General features: G+C 42.2%; 1 protein-coding gene across 2 annotated transcripts in view; it reads right to left on the bottom strand.

Moving 5' to 3' along the window:
- The window catches only part of SPOCK1 (SPARC/osteonectin, cwcv and kazal like domains proteoglycan 1), a 525,861-nt gene extending 501,907 nt beyond the window's left edge, over window positions 1-23,954 (bottom strand). The window contains exon 1 of one of the 2 annotated variants that reach the window (XM_008063522.2): window positions 23,778-23,954. In XM_008063522.2, the coding sequence (XP_008061713.1) occupies window positions 23,778-23,951 (174 nt within the window). In that variant the 5' untranslated portion in view covers window positions 23,952-23,954. The remainder of the gene's footprint in view (window positions 1-23,777) is intronic. The other variant, XM_008063521.1, reaches the window with a different exon arrangement.

The following is a 23,954-nucleotide window of genomic DNA, read 5'->3' as shown; positions in this document are numbered from 1 at the left end:
AATAACTGGCAAAACTACATGTGCTTCTACTACAACACAGCAATTCCACTTCTAAGAATGTACAGCAAAAGATACACCTCTACAAATATAAAACAATAGATGCCCAAAGTTATTTACTTGCTTCATGAATATGCCAGAAAAAATGATGATACAACCTAAATGCCCATCTACAGGAGACTGACTGAATAAACTTCTATAAATCCACACAGTGGAAAACACTCTGCAGCCATAGGAAAAAAGAGAAAGAGCTTGATAAACTGCTGTGGGCTCTTTCTATAATTGTTAAATGGAAAAAAGCAAGATGCAAAAGTGCATACAAGACGTAATATATGCACACATATATTACACACACATATGCACACACAAAAAGAGGAAATAAAAACATAACATACACATCCTTATTTTTGTAGAAATAAATGAAAATAAACAAAAAACTAATGAAAACGTTTACCTATAAGGGTAAGTGGAACAGGGAGTAAGATTTACAAGCATACCTTTCTGTATAGTTTTGATTTTGAACATGTAAATATTTTATATTTTCAAGAAACAAATTTTAAAAAGACAAACAAAGCAAACCCTAAAGTTGAATACAAACAAATGTAATTGTATATTAAAATGGTAACAAAATCACTTGGAAAATAAGAATTTGTTCAAGTAATTTTGAACACAATACTTTGACTATAATCCTGTAGTGGGATATACTCTAATAACAAAAAGGACTGCTAGAAGTCTCAAACTTTAGTGGGTCTGTTGTGAGCAGCAGTATTAGAGCTGTAATTCCCAGATTCTTGTCTATATTATAGAATAAAATGAATACATAAATGTATTGCTATTATTTGGAATCCAGGTTCTCACTCCAGGTTCAAACGGAGTCTAATAGCATGGTGCTAGATGTACACTGAAAGTATCATTATGAGCTCATAATTTACATCATCCCTGCCTTTGTGTTCTTGAAGTGCCTAAAAGTAATGGTACATACTAGTAGTGAAAAGCATACCCAGCACCCAGATCTTGGTTCACAAATACCAGTTCTCATTTAAAGGAACCAGGACTCTTTGAATAAATGTCTGATTCCAGGACTGGGGAAATGCGAGACAAGCCTAGAACATTTTATTACTAAGCAAGAGGGTGCCAAAAGAACAGAAAAGCAAGCTTGAAAGAGCTCTCACAGTCAAATCTGGGACAATTTGAGGAATAGGGACGGTAATGACAACATCTTGAATGGGAACACACTGAATTGAAAAACTCCATGAGGACACAGTGCTACTAAAAAGGTGGGAGAAAGAAAGCTTTTCTTTACTAAAAAAAATACTAGCTAAAAACTGTAGGACAATGGTAGAATTGGAAAATCATCACTTGGCAATGAATAATTAATACAGGAAATGACCCTCAGTGGATGCTAAAACCATTGGGTAAAAAGTTGTTGAAGAACAGAATATTCACATGGTCTCGAAATTATCTCTCACAGATGATTTACTGAATATAAAGGAAATAAAGAACCTTAACAATGGGAGATCTGACAGATGCGACCTTAACCCAATGATCAAACTCAATGGTGAGACATCCCTAGTAGTGAGACAAATTGGCACAAGATGCCTCATGTGATGCAGTAGGAAGTACATAACATGGCCAGTATGACCTTCTTGCCAACATCTCATCAGAATCTAATCATGAAGAAGCAATCAGACAATGACAGATTGGGTGGCATTCAACAGGCCAAACAGTCTCAACTCTCCAAAAATAACAGTGTCCTGAAAGATCCGACTCCCCAAACTACTCCTATTTTCTAGACAAAAGGTGACATGACAACCAAATTCAACAAAAACAAACAAACAAACAAAAAAACCTTTCACCAAAGCCCCTGGGGAAATATATCAGCTAAATTGTCTTTAAATATAAGAGACAGGAAAGAAGACACTGTCTATGTTCTGATATTTTCAAAAGTTTCTTTAGCATATGCCATGTTTTAAAAAGGCAAGATACGGGACAGTATATATAGAATCCTACCTTGGTCTATAAAGTTGGGGGAAATAGATTATATGGTTTTATTTACTTGTATACACATGTAATCTCTGGAAGAATATACAAAAATAAACAAAAGAAGTTACCTGGGGCAGGTAGCAAAGAGAAGCAAAGAATAGAACAGGGCAGATAAGAGACAGGTGAGGGTAAGTATATTTATTCACTGTATCCTTTTAAAAATATTTTGAGCCATGCATAGGCATTATCTACCAAAAAAAATGAATATTATATTTTAGAAGAGAAATGTAAAGACCTAGAAGATAGAAGGAATAAATGAGCGCAAGAACTTGGGGACCTTCAGGGAGGGGCCTTATGATTTCTAGGGGTGTCAGCGATGTCCTCAGTATGATGAAACATAGTCTTCTCAGGCTGAGTGGGGACAAGGGCAGTTCACCGAAACATATCAAATGTCTTACATTTTTACATATCCTTGTTTTCCAGTAACTCAGCAATCTTTTTATTAAAAATTTATCTCCTAAGTATAAACAAAGATTTAATCACCAAAAATGTTATTATAACATTGTTATAATAGGAAAAATATGAAAACAGTCCAAATGTTTTTTAAAAGGCCTATTTAGGGCCAGACACATTAGCTCACACCTGTAATTCCAACACTTTGAGAGGTTGGGGGTGGGGGAGGAACTCTTTTATTTATTTATTTTTTAAAGATGTGGAGTACAATTCAGGGTTAGGTATACAAACATTCATTATGCAGGTATCCTTGTTGATGAGGTGTATCCCTCCCTCCCCTGGCAGTATCCATTAACTGCCAATCCCACCCCCTCCCCTTCCCTTGGCAGGTTCCCGCTACTACCAATCCCTTTCTTATAGTATTATAATAATTGTTCAAGGTGGGGAGAAACTATTGAGGCCAGATATTCAAGATCAGCCTGGGCAACATAGCAAAATCCTGTCCCTACAAAGAAAAAAATAATGAAATAATGAATAAATAAATGACTTATTTAAATAAATTATTGAAACATTCACCCAAAGAAATACTAAGGAATTATGGTCAAAGTCTATTCTATGACCTAGAAAGATGTTTATGAGCATGTTAACGTGAAACGGTCATATACACTACATGATTTCATTTAAAACAGTATGCATGTGGATAATAAATGCATAAAGCAATACAGCTATCGTGAGGTGATTGGATTATAGATATTTTATTTTTTATTCTGTTTATTTAATTTCCTCAAATATTAGATTTTATAGATTTCTGTTTTGGGGGGGCTTTTTGGGTTTTTGTTTGTTTGTTTTTAGTAGCGAATTGATTATTGTAAATGAGACTGGAGAATGTCCACGTAGGAAACGCTGAGAGATAATCCAGACGCCTTTGTCACCAACTTCAAGGTTGGGAAGACACCTGCAGACCACTCAGTGTGTGGGTATGGCCTGCTTGTGTGTAGCTACTGTGACACTTCTCAGTATAACTTGCAGGGGGCGGTCAGCCTGCTGGCTAGGATATCAACACAAACCTGTCAACTGCTGACAGCCGCTATGAGCAGCCAGAGTAGGTCAACATCCACCGGACCGTGACGCTTCCCCACTTACTCACCAGGGAATGATCAAATTAGAGGAGGGAGACAGAGCCTCACTCAGCAGAGCTCCCCTTGCTAAGCTCCACATGTCAGCTCAGACAGCACCTTTACCTGGGTCATAAAAAGCTGACAGAAGCAGCTCCCACACATCAGCATGTCCTGGTGACCTGGGAAAGAGAGATGCTGGATGCACGTGAGAAAGCTAAAAATGTCCCAGTTTCCATCACCTTGCTGGCTTGTCTACCCAGTGAACAAAATGAGGTTTACTTCATTCCGCAGCATGGCATGCTCAGGTCAAACCCAGGTTTGAAGCTTTCCTTCTCTTCATTAGCTCATCTACTTGGGCAAGTCTCTTCACTGCTATGTACTGTGGATTCCTCAGGTATGACATGGAGTAACAGAATCTTCTTGTAAGCTAAATGAGCCATGTCTAAAGTGCTCAGATAGACACTCAGTACGTGTGTGGATATACACATGCACAGGACTGACATACATAGAGCAAAAGGGCCATCTTAGAATAGCAACCTGACATGTACTGAGTCTCAGCAATTATCAGCTGTTATTACTGCTATAGCAAAGATTAGTCATTCACCAACAGGTCGGGTGAACCAAACACAAGGGCTTGAGACACAATCACCTGTGGCAAAATTCTCCAGGAGATAAGGCCGGTATCGGTATTCCAAAAGGGGGAGAAATTACTGGATTTAAAATAAAAATTGCATCCAAGTCCCACATATCAGAGACATTCAGATTTGAAATAATCGCTGGTATTACTTTAAATGGAACATAAACTAAATGACCCAATAACATGTTTGCTTTTAGAAATTAAATAGGCTTTACCTGTTTAATTTCTGTTCAAATTTACCAGTCCCTAGTAAATTTGAACAGAAAAACAGAATTTGCATTCAGCAAAGGTTCTAGTGTTAACCAAAGCAAGCTAGGTTACAAATCTAGAGGATTTTTAAATTGGTGTATATTAGTAAGATTTCCTATCTATCAATGAACTACTACTGTTGTCAAGCAGAGAAGGGTTAGGTCCCTTGTATCTGGAGTATGTTGTTTATGTGAGACTTTGTATCTTCCCCCAAATTGGACAAAGACCAAATTTCAGCACCAAATCCCTGTACACTTTAAGATAAAGGTAAGAGGTGAGGGAGGGAGGCAGGCAACAAGTTTTCAAATGTTACAGAAATGTTACAGAATAATACTTTTTTTTTTTTTTAGTAGGAGTCTCACTCTGTCGCCCAGGCTGGAGTGCAGTGGCACAATCATGGCTACCACAGTCTCACCTGCTGGGCTCAGGTGATCCTTCCACCTCAGCCTTCCAAGTAGCTGGAACCACAGGCATGCACCACCAAGTCTGGCTAATTTTTCTATTTTTTGTAGAGAAAAGGTCTTGCCAAGTTGCCCAGGCTGGTCTCGAACTCCTGGACTCAGGTAATCCTCTCACCTCCACCTCCCAAAGTGCTGGAATTACAGGCATGAGCCACAGCTCCCAGCTCAGAATAATTCTTACCGAGTGGACTTCATAAAGAGTGCAGCAAGAACTAACCCCTACCATTGCCCCACTCCTCCAGTCTATGTGAGAAGAAGACCACTGAAGGGAGAAGGGGAGGTCACCAGCTTTTTGGGACATGCAATGCTCACCAGGTTTTCCCAGTGAGGTGTGTTCCCCTTTCAAGGGTCATTTAAGAGAGTACTATAAGAGAACGGCTCAAAAACTGGGGCACCTGTAAATAGAGGAGATTCATTTCCCCATTTGGGTCTTTTCTCAGGCAATGAGCTTGCTAAACTGTCCTGTGATTAACTAAACAGGGGAAAGAGAATTCAAGAGAACTGGCAAAACTGAGAGAAGGGGCAGCATTAGGGAAGTCTCTGTCCCCATTGGTTAGTAGAGCAAGGAGATGAGCATTTAGGGGAGAAAAGAACATCACCAACAATAGTTCAGTTGGAGTCATCGTGTGTGTGTGAGTGCCTCCATGTAGACCACCTACAGGTGAGAGGACCTTATTAGCGTAAGGGTTTGGAATAGTTCTCCAGGAGAGGACACTCTTGGGATGATACTAATGCCACTGGCCAGGCATGTGACTTCTCCTCTTTCTAAGTACATGGTAGGATTACCTTTAATTGACCCATTCATGTGGGGTCTGGCCACATGAGCTGCTTCACTCTCAGAAATGGTGTCTCCTCTAAGAAGATGCATTGGATTGCTAGAGCAATGCTACACAGCACACTCTTCTTCCTGCTACAATGCCTGTGTGTGTATAGAGACAACTGGCATCCTGAGGCAATGCAGATCAGAGCCCCTCCAACCCATGAAAGATGTATAGCATGAAAGGGAAATAAACCTTTGCTGTTTTAAGCCAAAAATGTGACTTGTGGAATTGTTAACACAGCATAACCTAGCCTATCCTGACTGATAAAAGAGAGACAAAAAGGAAGAGGTTAACCTAGAGCCAAATCCCAACATCAAGAAATTGTGTAGTAAGTGGGTCCCCTGCCTGGCCTTTCAGAAGACCCACCTGGATGCCAAGCCTGGTGAAAACATGATTAAATAATCAATCATAAATTCATCCCCACACAGGCTTCTCAAGTCACACATCTCAACTGTACAGAGGAAGAGAAAGAGAAAACTCCAAATTAAACATGAGATGGAAGTTTTAAACTCAACTGGACTGAGTTGTAAAGCTAAAAATGATAGAAAACTATGGAATCTGCCAAGATGTTATTAAGGGAAAGCAGCAATTAAAAATAAACAAAATTGTCTCATGTTTATTTCCCAAACTGAAATTCTTCAATACACTGACTGCCCATACATGTTTGGTAAACAGGGACATGTGTTTATGACGGGTCTCAGAAAGCTGCAGCTGTTCACATTTGCTCTCCTTAAAATCTCCTTAAAACACACACACACACACACACACACACACACACACACACACACACTCATATTACTGAAATAATTTTCAAAAGACAATCAATATTGCCCCCAAGACAATCAGTTCTAATCAGCCCTACCAACTGTGGCACACTAATCCTATTATGGGCCTTCCTGCTTCTTTTAGATATATAGTTGTTATGCTCTGCACAGAGAGGGCACACCCCACAGAGAGAGAGGAGATTAGGATGACTGAAAATACTGTGTCCGAGAGAAGTAGATTAGAGTTCAACTATCATTACTGAGTAGGTGGGCACTAAGCCAAAGCGTGGCCTATGAGTGTGACAAGGAGATTTATTAACATGTCAAGGATTCCCAGCTTCTCCCCATTCCCTACCATCTACCCCATGCCCTCCAAAATACAGTTTTATCTTTTTCCAGCCTGGAATTCAGGAGGGTCAGAGAGCACAGAGGAAAGTGGGAAGTATTTAGCCAGGAGAGGTGAAGTGAAACTACATAATAAAGAGCTGGGAGAAGGAGAAGAAAGAGAAGATGGGTTTTATGGTGTTGTCCTGAGCTCACAGAGGGACCAGAAGAATGGCAAGGAACAGAGTGTTTGAGAACTGGAGTTGTGGGTTATGATATGGGTCTTCTCTAACATTCCCTGAAAGATAGAAGTGAAAACTGGAATTCTTTCAGGATTCCTTTGGCTGGTGAGCTGTGCATCTGCAACTGAGACTTTAAGTCAAGCCTTGGCTATGTAAGGCCCTGGGGTTTTTTCTGAGTGACAGATTCTCCCACAGAAATTCCTCTGCTGCATCATCCTCCCACTTGCCCTCTTCATCAAGCCTCTCTGACCTCTCCACTGGGACTACATGACCCTCCCTGGGGCTCCCCTGGCATCCTGTGCATCCTAGATTAACTCACATCACCTTGCGTTACAAGTATCTATACCTGTTTATCCAAGTAAAGCGTCAGCTCCTTAGAGTTGAGATTTACTCTTGAATTTCCACATCCCTGAGCCTGGCAGCATCCCCAGCAAAGAGGTATTCAATAATTAAGACAATTTAGTCTCTTTCTTTCAAACTCAAATTTTTACTTGACCAAAAAAACAAATGAGAAGAAAGTGAATTCTTACCTGCCCCCCTTATCCATATGACAAAAACTGAATATCTTGTCTATACATCAACATCTGTGTCATTTCTGCAGAAAAGTTTAGCCATCCTGCTGGTCAGTTTTATGTGCTATGAAAGCATTTCACATAAGACTAACTGTCGTGAGGAGGAGAATGAAGGAGAGGGTAAGATTTTAAAGCTATGACTTGAGAAAAGTATCTAAAAAGTTACTCCAGAAGATCAGTTTGGGTGTCAAAGTTCCACATTAGACAACTAGTAATAGAGGAGCAAAGTGAGCTCCGGGTCTGCAGAAGCACCTCAAAGGAAAGGGTCCTGCAGAGCCGTGGTGAGGGGGCAGGTTATGGCCATACAGGCTTTCATCTCTGAGCTCCATGCGTCCTGAAGAAGGTCAAAGAACTCAGTGGGCCTTTGAAGTTAACACAAGGCTAGAAAGGAGAAAATATGCTGTTAGCTTAGCATTGCACAGGAGTTATATTGGCAGGAAGTTAATATTCAGAGTGAAAAGAAGACCTTTTTTCCATACTCCTACCCATTCCTAAGACATTCAAGCTCCACCAGGCATATGACAAACCAGGGCAGAGATAGCAACCTATGTTGGATGTCAGGAACAGTAATTGGTAGGACTTATGTGGGGGGAGAAAGAGAAATAAAGGGAAAGGGAACACTATGGAAAATGCCCAAAAGAACACTCTCTCCGCCAGCCATGGGACACCCCATAATCCTGGACTAAGACTTCACATCCATGAACAGCAGCTATGGAAATATCCAAATAGACCAGAGGCATGACTCTTCCCACCTCTACTATCATGGAGACTCAGTGTGGACTTAGTGCAAACTACTTGAACCAGAAGCAAAGACACAATCAAACATCTTCTAAAAGGCCAGAGGATTTGACCACTTTATTATGGGTTATGTCCCCTTTTCTGGTCCAAGAAGAATGCTAGAATCACACAGAGAAAGAGAAGAAGTTTGCCAGGATATCATCAAATACATGTTGAACATCTAGAGAGGCTTAGAGATGTCAGAGTACATGAGCCAAGTCCCAGGACACAGGACCTCATGATCCAGGTGTGCCCCTAACAGACCAAACAAGAGTCCAGTGTGAAGAACACATTCCTCACATGTGCAGCACTGACTGTCACTGCTGCAGAATTCAGAGAAGCAGGTCATTAAAGTTTCCTGTGCAGCATATGAAAAAGAAGTGAGTTGTGAACAAGGATCATCTTGTTGAAAATAACAGATACTACCCAAGATGTGCAGAGAAAAAAAGAATCAAAGAAGAGTAACCAGCCCATCCATCTGGAGACTGTCACTTCTTTGGGGGAACAGAAATGTGATAATGCTGCATTTTTGTTACCTCAGGGTAGCAAAATCAAACAGGCTCTCTTGCCGGGCTCAGTGGCTCAGCCTGTAATCCCGCGCCTTTGGGAGGCTGAGGTGAGTGGATTGCCTGAGCCCATGGGTTCGAGACCCACCTGGGCAACGAGACCTCATCTCTACAATAAATCAAAAAAACCAGCCGGGTGTGGTAGTGCATGCCTGTAATTCCGGCTACTTGGAAGGCTGAGGTGGAAGGATCGCTGGAGCCCAGTAGGTCGAGGTTGCGGTGGCTGCTCCCGGCCACTGCACTCCAGTCTGGGTGACAGAGTGAGACTCCAACTCAAAAAAAAAAAAAAAAAACAAGGCTCTCTGATTCACAGTGCAGCCAATTTACTGTAACTCACAAGTAAATACATAACATCTCCCAGTGGCCATTTATCTTGGCAAAAATAATAATAATCATATAGTCTTTACTATACCTGATTGGCTGCAATAATCTAGCAAACTTCCTTGGGACATAAAAATTAATGAACTTGTTCAATCAGTCCTCCCTTCCCTTGGCTTGGGAAAAATCAAATATCACAAACCAAAGGAACGCTATGCCCTAGAATGTAATTTCAATGAGGGGAGGGAATTTTGTCTGTTTTGTTTGTGGCTATGTCTTAGAGCCTGAGAGAGTACCTGGCACCTTCATGTCTCAAATAAACAAGAAAAAAATGGCTAGATATATGTCCCCCATTCTCAACTTCACTTGGACTATACCTTGCATTAAAAAAAGGAGCAACCACATCTCTAGGCCAGCATTTGTCAACCTTGACCCTACTGACAATTTATTTTGGGGTTGGGGGAAGCTGGCCTGTGCATTGTAGGTTGTTTAGCAGCACCCTGGCCTCTCCTTACTAGATGCCAGCAGCATACTCCCCGCCCTGTTAAGGCAACCAAAAATGTCTTCAGACACAGCCAAATGTCTCCTGGGGGCAAAATCTTCCCTAGTTGAGATTCACTAGAGCTTCAGAAGACCTGACACAGACCCAGAGAACTGCTGTGTTTTCCATCTCATTCATGATGCTGAGATAGCATCTGGGGAAACCCTTCTCCCTGCCTACTCTCTGAGGTGAGAGTACTAGACAGGCCTGCGGTGGGAGGAAATACTGGGTAATGAAAAACAGGCAGATGTCTTGAACACAAATTAAGACTGAGATGTGGGCCTAAGCCTTGTCTGTATTCAACAGGAAAAACCACTTTACCGCTGTGGTGAGGATGGACTTGGTTTTTAATGATCTCCTCTCACCCTCGTCCACCACAAGGGTATTACAGCATCTATACATCGCACCAGTAGCAGGGGATCCATCCGCGGCAATTTCACTTAAATCCAGCTTGGAGCATCTGCTCCTGCTCCTAATTATGAGCAAGATTGGGATTCATGAATATCTCCACGAGTTCAAAGGGCTCTTCAGAGGATGGCTCTGCGATGCAGCCAAAAGGCCAGGTGCGAACGTGAAAAAGGGCAATGTCTTCTACTCCCCAACTCTGGGTGAGCTGTGGGTCCTCACACTGGTTTCACTGACAAAAACCAACAGGGACCAGAGAAACACTCCTCCCAATTGGGCCTCTGACAGGCAGACATTATCTTACCTTGCTGATTTAGTACTTGCACATATCTTGTTGCGCCATGTTTCCATCTCATTCTTCTTTACTGAAAGATCACTGATACCCAATTCTGGCAAGGATGCAGTAAAACACGCAATCTACAATTCTGGGGGTAGAATTAGGACAACATGGTAACATACATCAAAAGCCCTTAGAATGCATATACCAGTACGCCAAGTATTTCTTCTTCTGAAAATATAAGAAACAGTTCTAAATAGAGAAAGATGCACATGACCAAAAAATATCCATCATATAATTATTTAGAATAAGGAAAAAAATAGAAACAACTAATTGCCTCTAATCAGCTATCTTAGTTTGGTTTACTGTAATATATGCACTTGCTGGACTCATGTATATCATTAAAATGTCATTTACAAAGAATTGTACCATACTAAAATGCTTATGCTATGCTGTTACATGAAAACAGAGAGAGTACCAAGTCATACAAACAGCATCATATCAACCATGAAAATAAAAACTTTGGTATTAAAAAGTCTACCAGAGACATGGGCCCCTTTCCCCCAAAAAAGTGTTAAAAGTAACTGCATATTAGAGGGAAGTGGTTTATTTCTCTTTTCTCTATCTTCTAACTTTTTTTAACATCTACTTTTTTAAATATGGAAAAGAACAATGTAAAGTCAAACAAATGATTAAAACAACCCCATAGTTTGAGCATAAATATGTATATTCCTTCTATACTAGTTTATTTTTGTCCATAGCACTTAAAATCAAATGTTAAATCTTTAACTGTGTGTTGCTTTTCTCTCCTGGCTAGAACATAATTTTCTAAAAGAAAGCAAGTGTCTGATATGCAGTAGATGCTCAAAACATTTTTGTTGAATTGGATATGAGCTATATTATGTGCCATTTAAAAAATATTCTCAACCAGTAAAACAAAAATGTTGCTTTCAACAAACTTTCACATACTAATAATGAGAGATTCATTGGCACAACCACTTTGGAAAACTATCTAACCGTATCTCTTTATGTTGAACATTTGCCTACCTAATGGTGACTAGTGGATTCCATACTTAGGTGTGTACCTAAGGAAAATGTGTACACAGGTTTATCAAAAGATATGCCCAAGGGTGTGCTACTATGTAATAACCAAGACCTGGAAACTACCTAAATGCCCCCTCAACAATAGAACAGATAAATAAGTTGTGAAATATTTATGCTGCAATGAAAATGAACAAAAAAATAGCTATACACAAAAATGTGTCACAAATTTAATACTGAAAAAATCAGCCAGACTTTAAAAAGTACATATTTATTATTATTCCATTTCTAAGAGTACAAAAATGGTCAAAACAAATCTCTGGTATTAGAAGTCAGTAACTACAAGGGAAGACACAAGACAGACCTCTCAGATGCTGATAATATTCTGCCCCTTGACCTGCTTGTTTAGGTGTATTTATTTTGGGATGTTGTATCAAATGTTACATTTATGATTTGTACCTTTTGATCTATGTATGCTACACTACAATAAGATATACTCCCTACCGATCCAAGACAGCTAAGGACAGGCCATCTTTTCTGTAATTATCTCTCCATTCACAACAGGCCTTGACCTAGAGCCCTGACAAGGATAAACTCCCCATACTTCGGCATTTATGCACACATCAAGTCCTGTCTAGAATAAACTCTCCTCCTCAATTGTACAGGTCAGATCCTATTGACAGTGCATGTCCAAAAACTCAGGAAAACAGCAGAGGTTGCCCATGTTAGTGAGAGTTGAGGTAAGCTGAAGTGACCTGACCACCAGCAAGATTCAGAGACATGGCACAGGGTCACTAGAAGGACAAGGCCAGGTTCAGTGTGCTAGAACTACCCTGGTGCATTTGCAGAATAATCCCCCAGCAAGTTTTCTTCACCACCAAGCAACTCTTTTTTTAAGCTTGTAGCCTGCCGAGAGGACAGGAACCATTTCTATTTCTTCCCTGCTGTATCCTAAGTGCATAGCACAGTGCCTGGTACATGGCAGCCTGGTCAATAAGTATCTTTGATATGAATGCATGAGCAAACAAACAAACAAAATCTACTGAATCAAAGTATCCAGATCTGTTTCTAAAAAAGTAAGGATCTAGGTTCAGGATGACCATGGAAAGAAACAAAGTATTCAAAAAGAAAAGGAAAAGATCTTTCTGAGGTAGGAATTTTTAAACCACCAACCCTGGCATATAAAAATCTCACAATTTCTCTAATACCAGTAAATACAGAACTATTTTATATTTACCATGGATAGCACTTTCACACCCTCATTCACTGAAACTGATGCAGGCCCCACTCAAGGTGGCCGGTCAGAGGCTCCAGACCAGGTCCAGAGTCTTGGCAAGGCTAGCTGGCTCAGATAGAAAGCGAAACCTTGGTTTGATGAAAGTGCTGGATACCAACTAACCACACCCACAAAAGTCTCGAGGAAATCATCATGTCCAATGAGCAAGGGAAGACCCAGAAACTCCTCCATATGTCCCTTATTGATGGAACCATGGAACAACCCTAAATAGCCTCAAAAGTCTACCCAAAAGACCTAACTATTTTCTCCCTCCTAGAATTATTTTTTATCAATTTTAGGTGCCATTTATGTGTCATTAATTAAAAGAAATTCAGCCAAATGGGGTAAAGCAAAATTTGAGAGTTTGTTCAATGAGCAATAGAATGACTTCAGAACAAGGTACTGGCAAGTCTTGTCAACTCTCATAAGTTTTCTGAACTTTGATGAGTCTTTGTTTTTGGTGTCTCTGATCTTAACTGAAAAAACAAAATGGCCAACTAAGCAAAATCCTGCTATACCAAGAAGAGAGTAGCAGGTAGTGTCACTGTCCAGCCCACATCTCTCAGACCTTCTCTGTGCTTCCAACTGCCAGTAACTGCATCTCTGTGCCCAAGGGCACACCTCCTATAAAAGTAAACATCCTTTATTACATCCACCATTCCTTGCCTATTATATAACCTTAAGACCACTTCAGTTTCAAAACCCTTTTCACGATAAACTAAAGTCAATATCTGTCAATTTCCTTCAATTCACCTGTGCAGAAAACATGATCAGTTCTGTTAGAGAAGATACAAAGTCAGGCCAGAGTTGGCTAGAATCTGGCCTTTTGGAGATATAAATATTTGCTGAGATGATCCCCTGTGACTCTGTTATGTAGAAGATCCCACATCAATTCCACTGTGCTCATTTGCACAAGCATCCCTAGACCCTGGAAGCCAGTCAAGGGCCAAATGTTATTCCACTCTAGGAAAGCCCCAGGACAGTGGCTGTTGCTGAGACCTATGGAGATACACACATTGGAAAGCCAGATCTTTCTACCTATTGATGTCCATGGCAACACTGGTGGCATAAGAGAAAATACTGCATTCGTAATAATGTATTGCATGTCTTCAAAGTAAAATGCTCATTTTATCTAAAATGTTATTATTCATTGGGGTTAATTGTGTTGAATATTTGGGATGAGTAATAACTCTCCAGGATTTTCCTGAAAATGCAGTCTGAAAACTACCTACATTAGAACTATCTGGGCTGCTTGTTTAAAATGCAGGCTCCTGGGTGCCACCCTTGACCTACTAAAGATTGTGCTCTAGACTAGGAGGATGAAATCTGAATTTTAAACTACCCTGCCAGTTATTTTTTGACTTTTATAAAGATAACTCTGAGAATGCTGCTCTAAGACATCTGTCTGGGCATCTTCCCTTTTTGCCTTGTCCTGGTCTCTCAGAATTGAGCTAGAGTGATTCCTTCTACATGGCGGGGCAGAAAGTGTACAGCTGAAATTGAAAGTAGAGGCCTCTGCTCTCTACATGTTTGCTTTCTTCGTGTTTTATTTGTGCAAAGATTGCCTGGAACACCTGCAGTAAGTTCTGCTTTCCTGCTCCAACCACAGGTGCCAAGGGACTTCGTGTAAATGCCTGATCACCCACCACGTAATTAGGCTGGGGAATGTTGATGGTGCCCTCTGTAGAGTGACGTGTCCCAGATCACACAGGAAGCATTTGCAAATTATCACAAATAGTAGTATAAAATATCCTTCCTTCCTCCCTTCGCATTGCACCAAATAAAACTTCATTTTCAAGAATCTACAGAGAGGGTCTTGGTGGGGAGGGGTGGATATTTTCATAGACTAATAAGAAAATCAACACAAGTAAGTAAATGTGGATGTTGATATTACCTTTCTGAAAGAACTCCCAGTAATTTACATCACCAGTCTGTGAATGCATGTTTCCTCTTCCCCCAAAAGAAACCATGATCCTCATGTCTGTCATAGGAAGGTTGGGAGGACCCAGGTACTCAAAAGTGTCTGTGCTATCCAGCACTCTCTACATGGGGCTAAAGCAACTGCATGCATGCCTATCTCTCCCTGAAGCTGTGGAAATCTTGCTTTTATCTCTAACCTCAAAGCCTGGCCCCCAGTTGGTTCTCAACAATGGGGGGAGAAGGCAGAGGAAGTCAAGGAGCAATGCCAAGGTATACTAGTATCACTTTTAAAATATAAACCTCTGAGATCATCGCTCTGTCCAAGGAACGCTATGTTGCTCTTATTTCTAAACAACAGTGGAAACTCTAAGTACTTTAAGCCCAGGACACTTGACCACAGAGGAAAGGAGAAACTCACAGATTGCAGACACTATAGAAGAAGTATCTAGAAGGATTAAGGGGAGCAGGGTGAGGGATGTTTATACAACAGAGATGGCTGCAGAAGATGGCACAGAGGCTCAAAAGGAGGAAGAGGAGCAGGCCATCCTACTGAGTACTTGGACCATCTGTGTGCCTCACTGTTCACAACTGACTCATATCCCTGCCCCCAAAATGTGTGTCAAACTGAAAATGTGTGAAGTGTGCTTTTTAAATACACTAGGAGGGAGCTTGCTACTTAGGGGAACCCGAGGGCAAACACATCTGATGGAAACACATCAAGGTCTTTCCCACTTCAAGACTTTGGACCTGCTCTTCCTGCGGCCTCTTCTCACCTGGCTCATCCCACAGGGCTCAGCCTCAAAGCCCTTCCCAGGGAGGCTGCCCTGACCAAAGTTAACTTCCCACCCCACTCTCAGAGCATGGAGCCTCTGCCTTGTAGCGCTTTTCTCTAACGAACCTACACGGCTGTTTTGTAACTGTGTGTCTGTCTACCACACTAGACCATCAACTGAAGGAAGGTACAAATGTATCTATCTTCTTCACCCAGTACCTAGCAGAGGCCTAGCATGTCATTAGCATTTAAAGAATACTTTTGTGTCGACAAAGCACCCTGCCTGCATTAACTATTTGTTATTGTTCGAGTTTTCCTACAGCACAGCCAACTTGCTTCAGCTGTAGTGAATTATAGGCCCACTGAAGGCCTGTAATGATCTGGAACTGAAGAATTGGGTCTTTGGAGAAAAGAAACAAAGGTCTGGCCAATCCTGTTAGTATTTTCCTTTGGTTCCAAAGCCAAACCTAGAGTCTGGGGATTGCAGGAACGCCAAGAAGCATTTGCTAGACCCTGGGAGAACTTCCCCAAGGACAGTGATGCCAACATTATGCAAAATCGAGATCAAGTAGTAGGCACCAGATGTACAGAGGGTGCTGAAAAGGCCTTGGTAACACACAGGCGGGTTGGATCATTTGCCTCAAAATGGACCCCATCTCCTCTCCCACCCATAGAGCCCACCCAGGACCACTCTGCAGGACGAGATGGGGTTATTACCTCTTGAGATGGGCTGGAGGCAACTGGATCAGAGCTTAACACTAAAACTGACACCAATTAGGACTTAGCTGGCATAACAGGGCTTTGCAGAAATAAGATTTCAAGCACAGTTGGGCACAACCCCATCCCAGAGACTTCAAGATGAGAGTTGCCAGTTCCAGGAGAGGCCCAGTGATCATGTGCAATATGATGGGAAGGTCTGCTGTGCCAGGAGCTACAACTGGAAAATAACAGAGAACGGGCCATATGGAACCTCACGCAGTCTTCCAGACTGGCAAGGAATGGAGTGAAGACAGGCTCAAGGATCATGGAACAAATTTCCCCAACATGTTTCTAAGACATGAGACAGAAAGCAGCATTTATAGTATGTGCCAACAACTCACTGACACTCACAACGGCAGAAGTTAAGAGAAGTGAGCCTCTCTTAAAATGAAAATGATCACAGATTCTTACATATTGAAACAGCAGATATAACCACCACTCAAAGATCACAAGCACTACTGTGCTCATTCAGCCCTTCCCCAAGCCCCACTGCGTAGGTACCACCCTTCTAGTCTTACAGACGAGGAAACGGATGCTCCAGCCAAAGACCCAGGCTTAGACATGGCAAGACTGGAATGTGAACTCAGGTTAGGGGTGGGCACTTAATCATGGCATGACTCTGCCTCAAAGAGTTTTTCATGGATTCAGAGACTGCGCTGGAATTGTGAGGAGGGCTGTGTTTCCCTGCCAGATTCCCCCTGTCTCTCAACAGTCCTGCAACTGTTGGCATCCATCATTGTCAATTACTAATAGAGTGAGACACGCAAATTCAAAACTAGTATGACTCACTCTGCAATGGTAGCCCCCTGCAATGAACCCCTCCACCCACCAGAGGTATGAAAAATTCTGACCTGGGATAGTTTATTCATCTATTCATTCATTCAATTTATTGAAACATTCACTGAGCAGCTTTCTGAGTTGGGCTCTACCGTAAAGGTCTAAGAACACCAAACTATAAACAACAGTGTATCCTAAAAGGAATGATAAAGTTATAAAGTCCTGGCTTAGAGATAGGGGTTAGACCAAAAAATAAAAAATAAAAAAAAGTGTTGCAATGTGTGTGTGATCCCTAGATTTCCACCATCAAAGACTATAAGCACATGTACCTATTATGCTCCTGAAGCTTTCCTTCCTCAGGGTCCATCCAAGTGTGCTCAGATTGCAATTCAAGCCAACAAAATGCTTATGGACCACCTGCTGTGTGTGAGGCGCAATAAGACATAGGCTCTTACTTCAGGAAGCGTCCAACTATTAAAGAAGCAAAAATATAGATGCATACAACTATAAGTGGAGGAATAGTGCGTAAAAGTGCTATATGAGTTCTTTATATTAATAAAAACAATAGCTTCCACTTACTGAGTATCTATTAAGCCAGACACTGTGCTAAAAATTTCACATGCTTTAACCAATTTACTCTTCATGCTAATCCCAAAACACAGCAGACAACTGTTTGACATTTGCCCGCCAGGCATCCATTTCCTTCTAAGAAACTACCCTTCCATCACCCTTCCACCACAGGATCAAGTGAAACCCCTTCCATCACTGTAGGCCTAAACCCTAGCCCTGGGCATGTAACCCAGGCCTGGACAATCCACATATTCTACCGACTTGGTCAAAGTGATGAATTGAGAAATGTGTATGGAACACAGGTAAATCTGACAAGTCTTAATTCTAAGACATTTGCTGGCACAGTTGAGACATAAAAGCTATATGATGATGTAAATTTGTAATTTCCTTGAGCTACTACATGGAACTAAACAGCCTGAGAATAAAATCAACATAGGAGAAATAAAGCCCAAAGATGGGGGGCAGACAAAATGACACATACAAACCCCAAGTCCTATGATGTAACTTGTCTCTGGATCCAGTCTTACATAAAGCCATAGCTTATACAAGTGAATAAGTTTTCTCTTCTGTTTAAGCCAGCTTGGACTAGATTTCAGTCACTTGCAATCTAGAGTCTTTATCAGTTTAACATTATTATCCCTGCTTAACAAATGAGAAGTCAGAAGCTCAGAGAGAATGAACAACCTGAGGTTGCTTTTGGATTAAATTAGCTGTGTAAGTTTTGGGGTTTTCTTGGGGGGCCACAATGGTTGTGTGCCTCTACACCAGAACCCCTGAGAGTGCCAATCCATTCAATTGCTCAGGGTATATCTCTTCTCTTCCTTCCACCATTGCAAGGTGGAGACAGGAGACTTGTCTGGCTGTGGTGCCTCTCCTTCACGGCGATTTTATTTCTTGTTTACCTCTATACTGAGGGTGTGGTCCTTCAGAGTCCCAACTTTATGCAGGGGTCTATTAAACTCTTTATCCTGGGCACTGTCTTCTTTCTTGGTAGTTCTTCAAAATGGTACATTTTATAATGAATGGCATCTCATACTGGATGAAATATGGCAAAAGGTAAAATGTGTCATCTTGAATGTGCTTGAGTTTAGATATTGAGTGTGTTTGATTTGAAATACATTTTATTGAATAATTAATACAAAATGATTCATTAAGAAATATTTAATGACTAACATTACTTTGCCTCCTCAAGCAAGACACCATGGTTGAGGTAACAACAAGGTCCCATTCCTCTAAAGGAATTTGGTAGGTCTGATTATCCATTTGGAGTCACTTTCAGGTTTTGAAAATACCTCATTGTAATATAGGGCAGTATGTGTCCTCACAGCAGTACAGTTCAGCTGAAGGACGGTGGGAATGGGACTGGGAAGAACCAAGAGAGGCAGAAATGAGCCTGGGAGGGTCAGCTGGGGCACAAAGCCCTGCCATCTAAGAAGACTTAGCTTTTCACTGGCAAGGGCAAACCAAAGGTGGGGCCAGAGAAGACAAGAATGCTCTTAGGCCTATCAACTTTTAAAATGTCCTTTTATAATGATCCCTGGAAAATACTTATTTCTATCAATGGTCATCTAGTACAGGGGATTTAAGATAGTGGGTTCATTAAAGAGAGTCGGGATCACAAACTCATTTAAGTCTCCTTGAACTTGTTTAATCAAAATGATTTTCTGCTACTCTCAATTACAAACCGAGTTTCCGTGGTGACAGATTAATGACTGATCCACTAAGCCATACCACCTCTTTTGTCACCAGCTCCACTGACTGAGCCAGCCACTGTTTTATCAATAAGCTCCACTTGCCCTTGAAACTCATTACAGCTGAGATGTTGAGATCAAACGAGCAGATCAGATGCTCGCTGCCACCCCAGTTCTGCTACAGAGACCACCAAATCCCACGGAGTATGTGCCAGAAGGAAAAAGAACATGGGTTGGTCCTCGTGCTCTTATTAGAATTACAAACTCAGGTCACTCCACAGTAAGATAAATGCCAGCCAAGGCAACACTTCTGATTCTTTGGGCCTGCTAAAAGTAATTATCCTAAAGTTAAATGTCAGCACTAGTTTCACATGTGCAGAAGAAAGAAAATGTCATGTTTGGTGTAAGCAACAATATTATTTTAATCAAATCAGAATCTCATTATTAGGAGAAGATAAGCCTTGACATGACCCCTACAGCCACTGTGTCCACCTGGCTTCCCAACCCACTTTGCTTAACCTAAGGTGCTTTGCAGATCGTCCTCAGACATAAAGCAGGAAAAGCCTGCAACGTGCTATCAATGGAGGCTCATGCCCCAAAACCACTCAACTCCTGACTGGTAGCAGGACACAGTGAGAGCTTAGAGTCAGATGGCCTGGTTCGATTCCAGCTCCATAATTTTGACCAGGGGTCTGCACATCCCAGTAAATAGGGGATGACAGTAATAGTATTCTCTCATAGGATGGTTATGAATATTAAATAAGATAATATATGGAGAGTACCTTGAACAATGTCTGGCACACTAAGTGCTCCATAAATGTTAGCTGTTATCTATTTCTGCAATCTTGCAGTTATAATCAGCATGTATTACTTTAATAAGAAGAAATTTATTTTTTAAAAAAGAAAACAGAATAAGAAATGTGTGACAGCATAAGTGAAAGAATTTGATCAAGCAGACAAGAGTTACATGAAAGATTTTTTTTTCTCTTTTTCACCCTTATAGTCCCAATGCGTAGCACATGGCAGACAGTCAAGTATTTGTTGGAATGGATGAACATAGAATGTACGAATGAACAGAGGAAATTTTTCTTATAGTAATGGTTATGTAAAGCCAAAACCCTATCAGATTCAGAAAAATTAGGTGCATGGTTGTGGCATCTTGACGCCTCAGCCACAAACCATGCAGAAGTTATAAGCAGGCCAGCCGAAGATGGAAAGCCACACATCTGCCTTTTCATCTCCTCCTTCTTAACATTGTATTTGAGCAGAAGTCTGGGCCTCCATCTGGCCAAAACTTTCCAATTGTTACTCTTTATAAGAGAATAATGACAAAACGAATAGACCACAAATACACTTAGGAGCCATCATCAGACTGTTGTTATATTTCTCCTGGATCCATAACTCCAGGCAAGAAGCCGTGAAGTAGTTCTGAAGGCTTCACTTCTGGAAATAAGAGACAGTAAGTGTTAGTGTGTCTAGAGCAATAGGACACATTTCAAAGTGGTCAGTAGAGGCTGACAGGTCATCTCTGACGATGTCACAGCACACCCAACAACCATGGGAGTCAGGGGAGAGGGAGCACACATCCCACCATCATTGTCATTATAGTTATTTCAAAACTGGCCTAGTAACACCAACCAATGACTGCAATCAACCCTCTAAAAAGAGCCCTGAGCTTTCAATTTCCTAAGTTCAAATATCACTTCAAAAGCTCTCTCCCCCATGTCCAACAGAGTGACAAATCAGGAGGAAGGCAAAACATTCTCCTTCACAATGAGTCTCAAAAACTGACAAGCATCATAACAATAATCTTGGGACACAGACTTTCAGAGTTATCAGTCCCTTCAACAAAACAACCAAAGCAATAGCAAAGAATCTGGGGCTTTGTCAGCCTCAAGGAAGTCCCAGCTCAATGAAAATGATGCAGCCAGTTGAGCAACTGCAATACTAGCTGAGGCTTTCTCCATTGCCCAATGAGTAGCTGCTTTCTACAGAAAACAACCTCTTACTCCTTTGTCCCAGGGGACTCAGGCTTTGTGGTTATTCCAAGTAAATGACCTAACTGAATATCCTTGGACTTGCCCTAAAAGAGCATCTGGGCTGAGTTTCACAACACTTTAAAGAGGTTAATGATGTTAAATTATGTCAGAGCCACTGCAAGTGTCAGAAGATTCCACAAAGCATACAAAATGGCTGATGACTGAAGATGTCTGGGATTTGGGGAGCATTTTTAGATGTTTTTAACAGTACGCTGGATCAAATTACCATTTTCAAAAAATATATGCGCGAAAAATGTTAGTTTAACATCCGAAACTGTTCCAGAAGCAAAACACAGTGCTTTTGAACATAAAACTTATCTCTTTGTGTTATGTCTTGGACACTTTTACAAAGTTAAGGCAGTATTTCTTAAACATCATAAGAATTACCTAGTATATTTGTTTAAAGTATGAATTCCTAGCACTCACCCCAGAAATAAGGAATCAGAATCTCCAGGGGAGGATCCTTGATGCTATAACTTAATAAGCACTTCAGGTGAGTTTCATCCTCAGTCAGGTTTGGAAAAACACTGATCCAAGGATTTTAAAATGTCACCATCACTCATAAAAAAGAGGAGGGATGAAGAGTGAAGGGAAGGCCAATTTTTTAAAACGTAAAGCAAGAATTAAGAATGTCGTGCTTATGATACACTGAGAAGGCACAGTAAACCTTTCCACAACAAGCACAAGTGTTTTCAGTCCAACCCAGCTGCCACGAGAACCAAGGCATCTGCAAAGGTGACCCTCAGCTTCTAAGCCCAATTCTTCTATCACTAGCAGAGTTTAGCATCTGCCTGTTCCTCAGCTCTATCTATAACACGGAGATAGGAAAATAAAAACAAAACAAAGCAAAGCAAAATTATTTCTGCGCCAGACGAGCCCTTCATGGCTTGGGCATCTTTTTCAGCCACAGGCAAAGATAATTGGTGCAGGGCTGTATGGCTGGTTAACAAAGCAGGTCAGAGTCAGGGCAAGGTGTGGCAGGAATCTCACTGGATGGGGAAGGGGAGCAGGGGGCATATCTGCTGCAAAAGTAAGGCTCCAGCAATGATAATGTATCAATTAAAATTGTTTTTGAAATAAATTATAATTTTTTTAAAAGTAAAGCCCCAAGCAACTGTGGATGTTCACTGAAAGTGCTTGAAAGCCCCTTTCCAAGAGAAGCAGCCCAGCTGTCGACTAGAAAGAAGAATAAGCAGAACAGAGAAAAGAGAGGCAAGTAAGCCCCTACGTAAAGCTGTGGGTGCATCTGCTCCTCCAGAGGAGGACCTGGGAAGGTGCTCTCCAGAAAGTATAAGAAAACATCTGGGAGCCATGCAGTTCCTCAGACCCTCTCCCTGCAAAGGCTGAGGATACTGAGAGTGGGGCTTAGAGGAATCCAGCAGAGGAAGGTACATAACCCACTTCAAAGAGCCTCTGCACCTTGCCCTGAGACAAGAATGGGGCTCTGTGGCATGGATCAAATGATCTTTTTTAAAAACACACGCTGCTAAAAAAAATATTAGTTTAACACCCAAAACTGCTCCAGAAACCAAGGAGCAAAAGGCAGTGCCTTTGAACGTAAATTACAGCTTTTCTCTTTTTGTTGTTAAGCCTCGGCACTTTCATAATATTTAAGGCCTCCCAGGGACAGGAATTCCTAATGTTAAGTACCACAAAATATGGTCCTTGCAAGTGCCCTGGAAGCGCCCATTGAATCTGGGAGGCCTATCCCAGGAGTTCTTGCCCCACATCCTCCGGGGTACCCCTGGGCAGAGCAGCCAGCCTTGGGGGAGACACAGGCAGCGGTGTGCTTCTGGGTGCCCAGGGCTCTCCCAGAGATGCACTCTCGCCGCCCAGACTCCCCTTCAGGGAGAGGGACCAGCTCCCCTGGCTGCCTGTTCCCCTTTTCCCTTTCCTTAGCTTCTACGGGTCCAAAACACCACACTCCTCCCCAGCACTTGACGCCCGGGCTCATTGCATGACATCCCCCGCTTCACCGCCGCCACCACCGTGGCCACCACCTCCTCACCCCACACCTTCAGCACCTGACTCCCTAATAAATGACCTGGGCTCACCCCCAAACCCAAGCTCTCCCTAGAGGTGGCCCAAATCACTGCGGCCCCAGGTAGGTCTTCTTGGATCTTGGCCGATCAGCATCACCCATCACTTAGGGGCACTCGTTCGCTTCGGAGCCTCCCTCCCCCCGGCGGCTCTGGCCTGTGCCATATGCCAGTGCAGTCGCCCCGTCCGGCAACACACACACCTGGGCCACAGGTAACAGGAAGCGCTCCGCCCTTCGGAGTTCTCTTTAAAGTTCCTCTCGGGCAAGACGCAGCCCAGGAGCCAGGAGGGACAAGCCTCCGAGGGCGACCGGCCCCCGCCCCGTCCCCGGCTCCCGAGGCCCCTCTCCGAGGCTCCCGCCCCGCAGGCAGGCGGCGCGGTACTCACGTCTCGAAAGCGGTTCCAATACTTGTCCCGGTCGTACTGGGAGACGGTGCTCAGCCACTGGTCATTGTCCAGGAAATGGCCGTGGTTGGGGCCGCCGGCGAGCGCAGCCAGGTGCCGGCTCTCCACCTGCAGGAGGCAGCACGCCGCGGCCGCGAGCACCGCGATCGCTGGCATCTG

The sequence above is a fragment of the Carlito syrichta genome, unplaced genomic scaffold, assembly GCF_000164805.1.
Source record: "Carlito syrichta isolate Samal-C Ts95f unplaced genomic scaffold, Tarsius_syrichta-2.0.1 Scaffold306893, whole genome shotgun sequence".
Lineage (NCBI taxonomy): Eukaryota > Metazoa > Chordata > Mammalia > Primates > Tarsiidae > Carlito > Carlito syrichta.
This window is presented reverse-complemented; position numbering and strand designations above follow the sequence as displayed.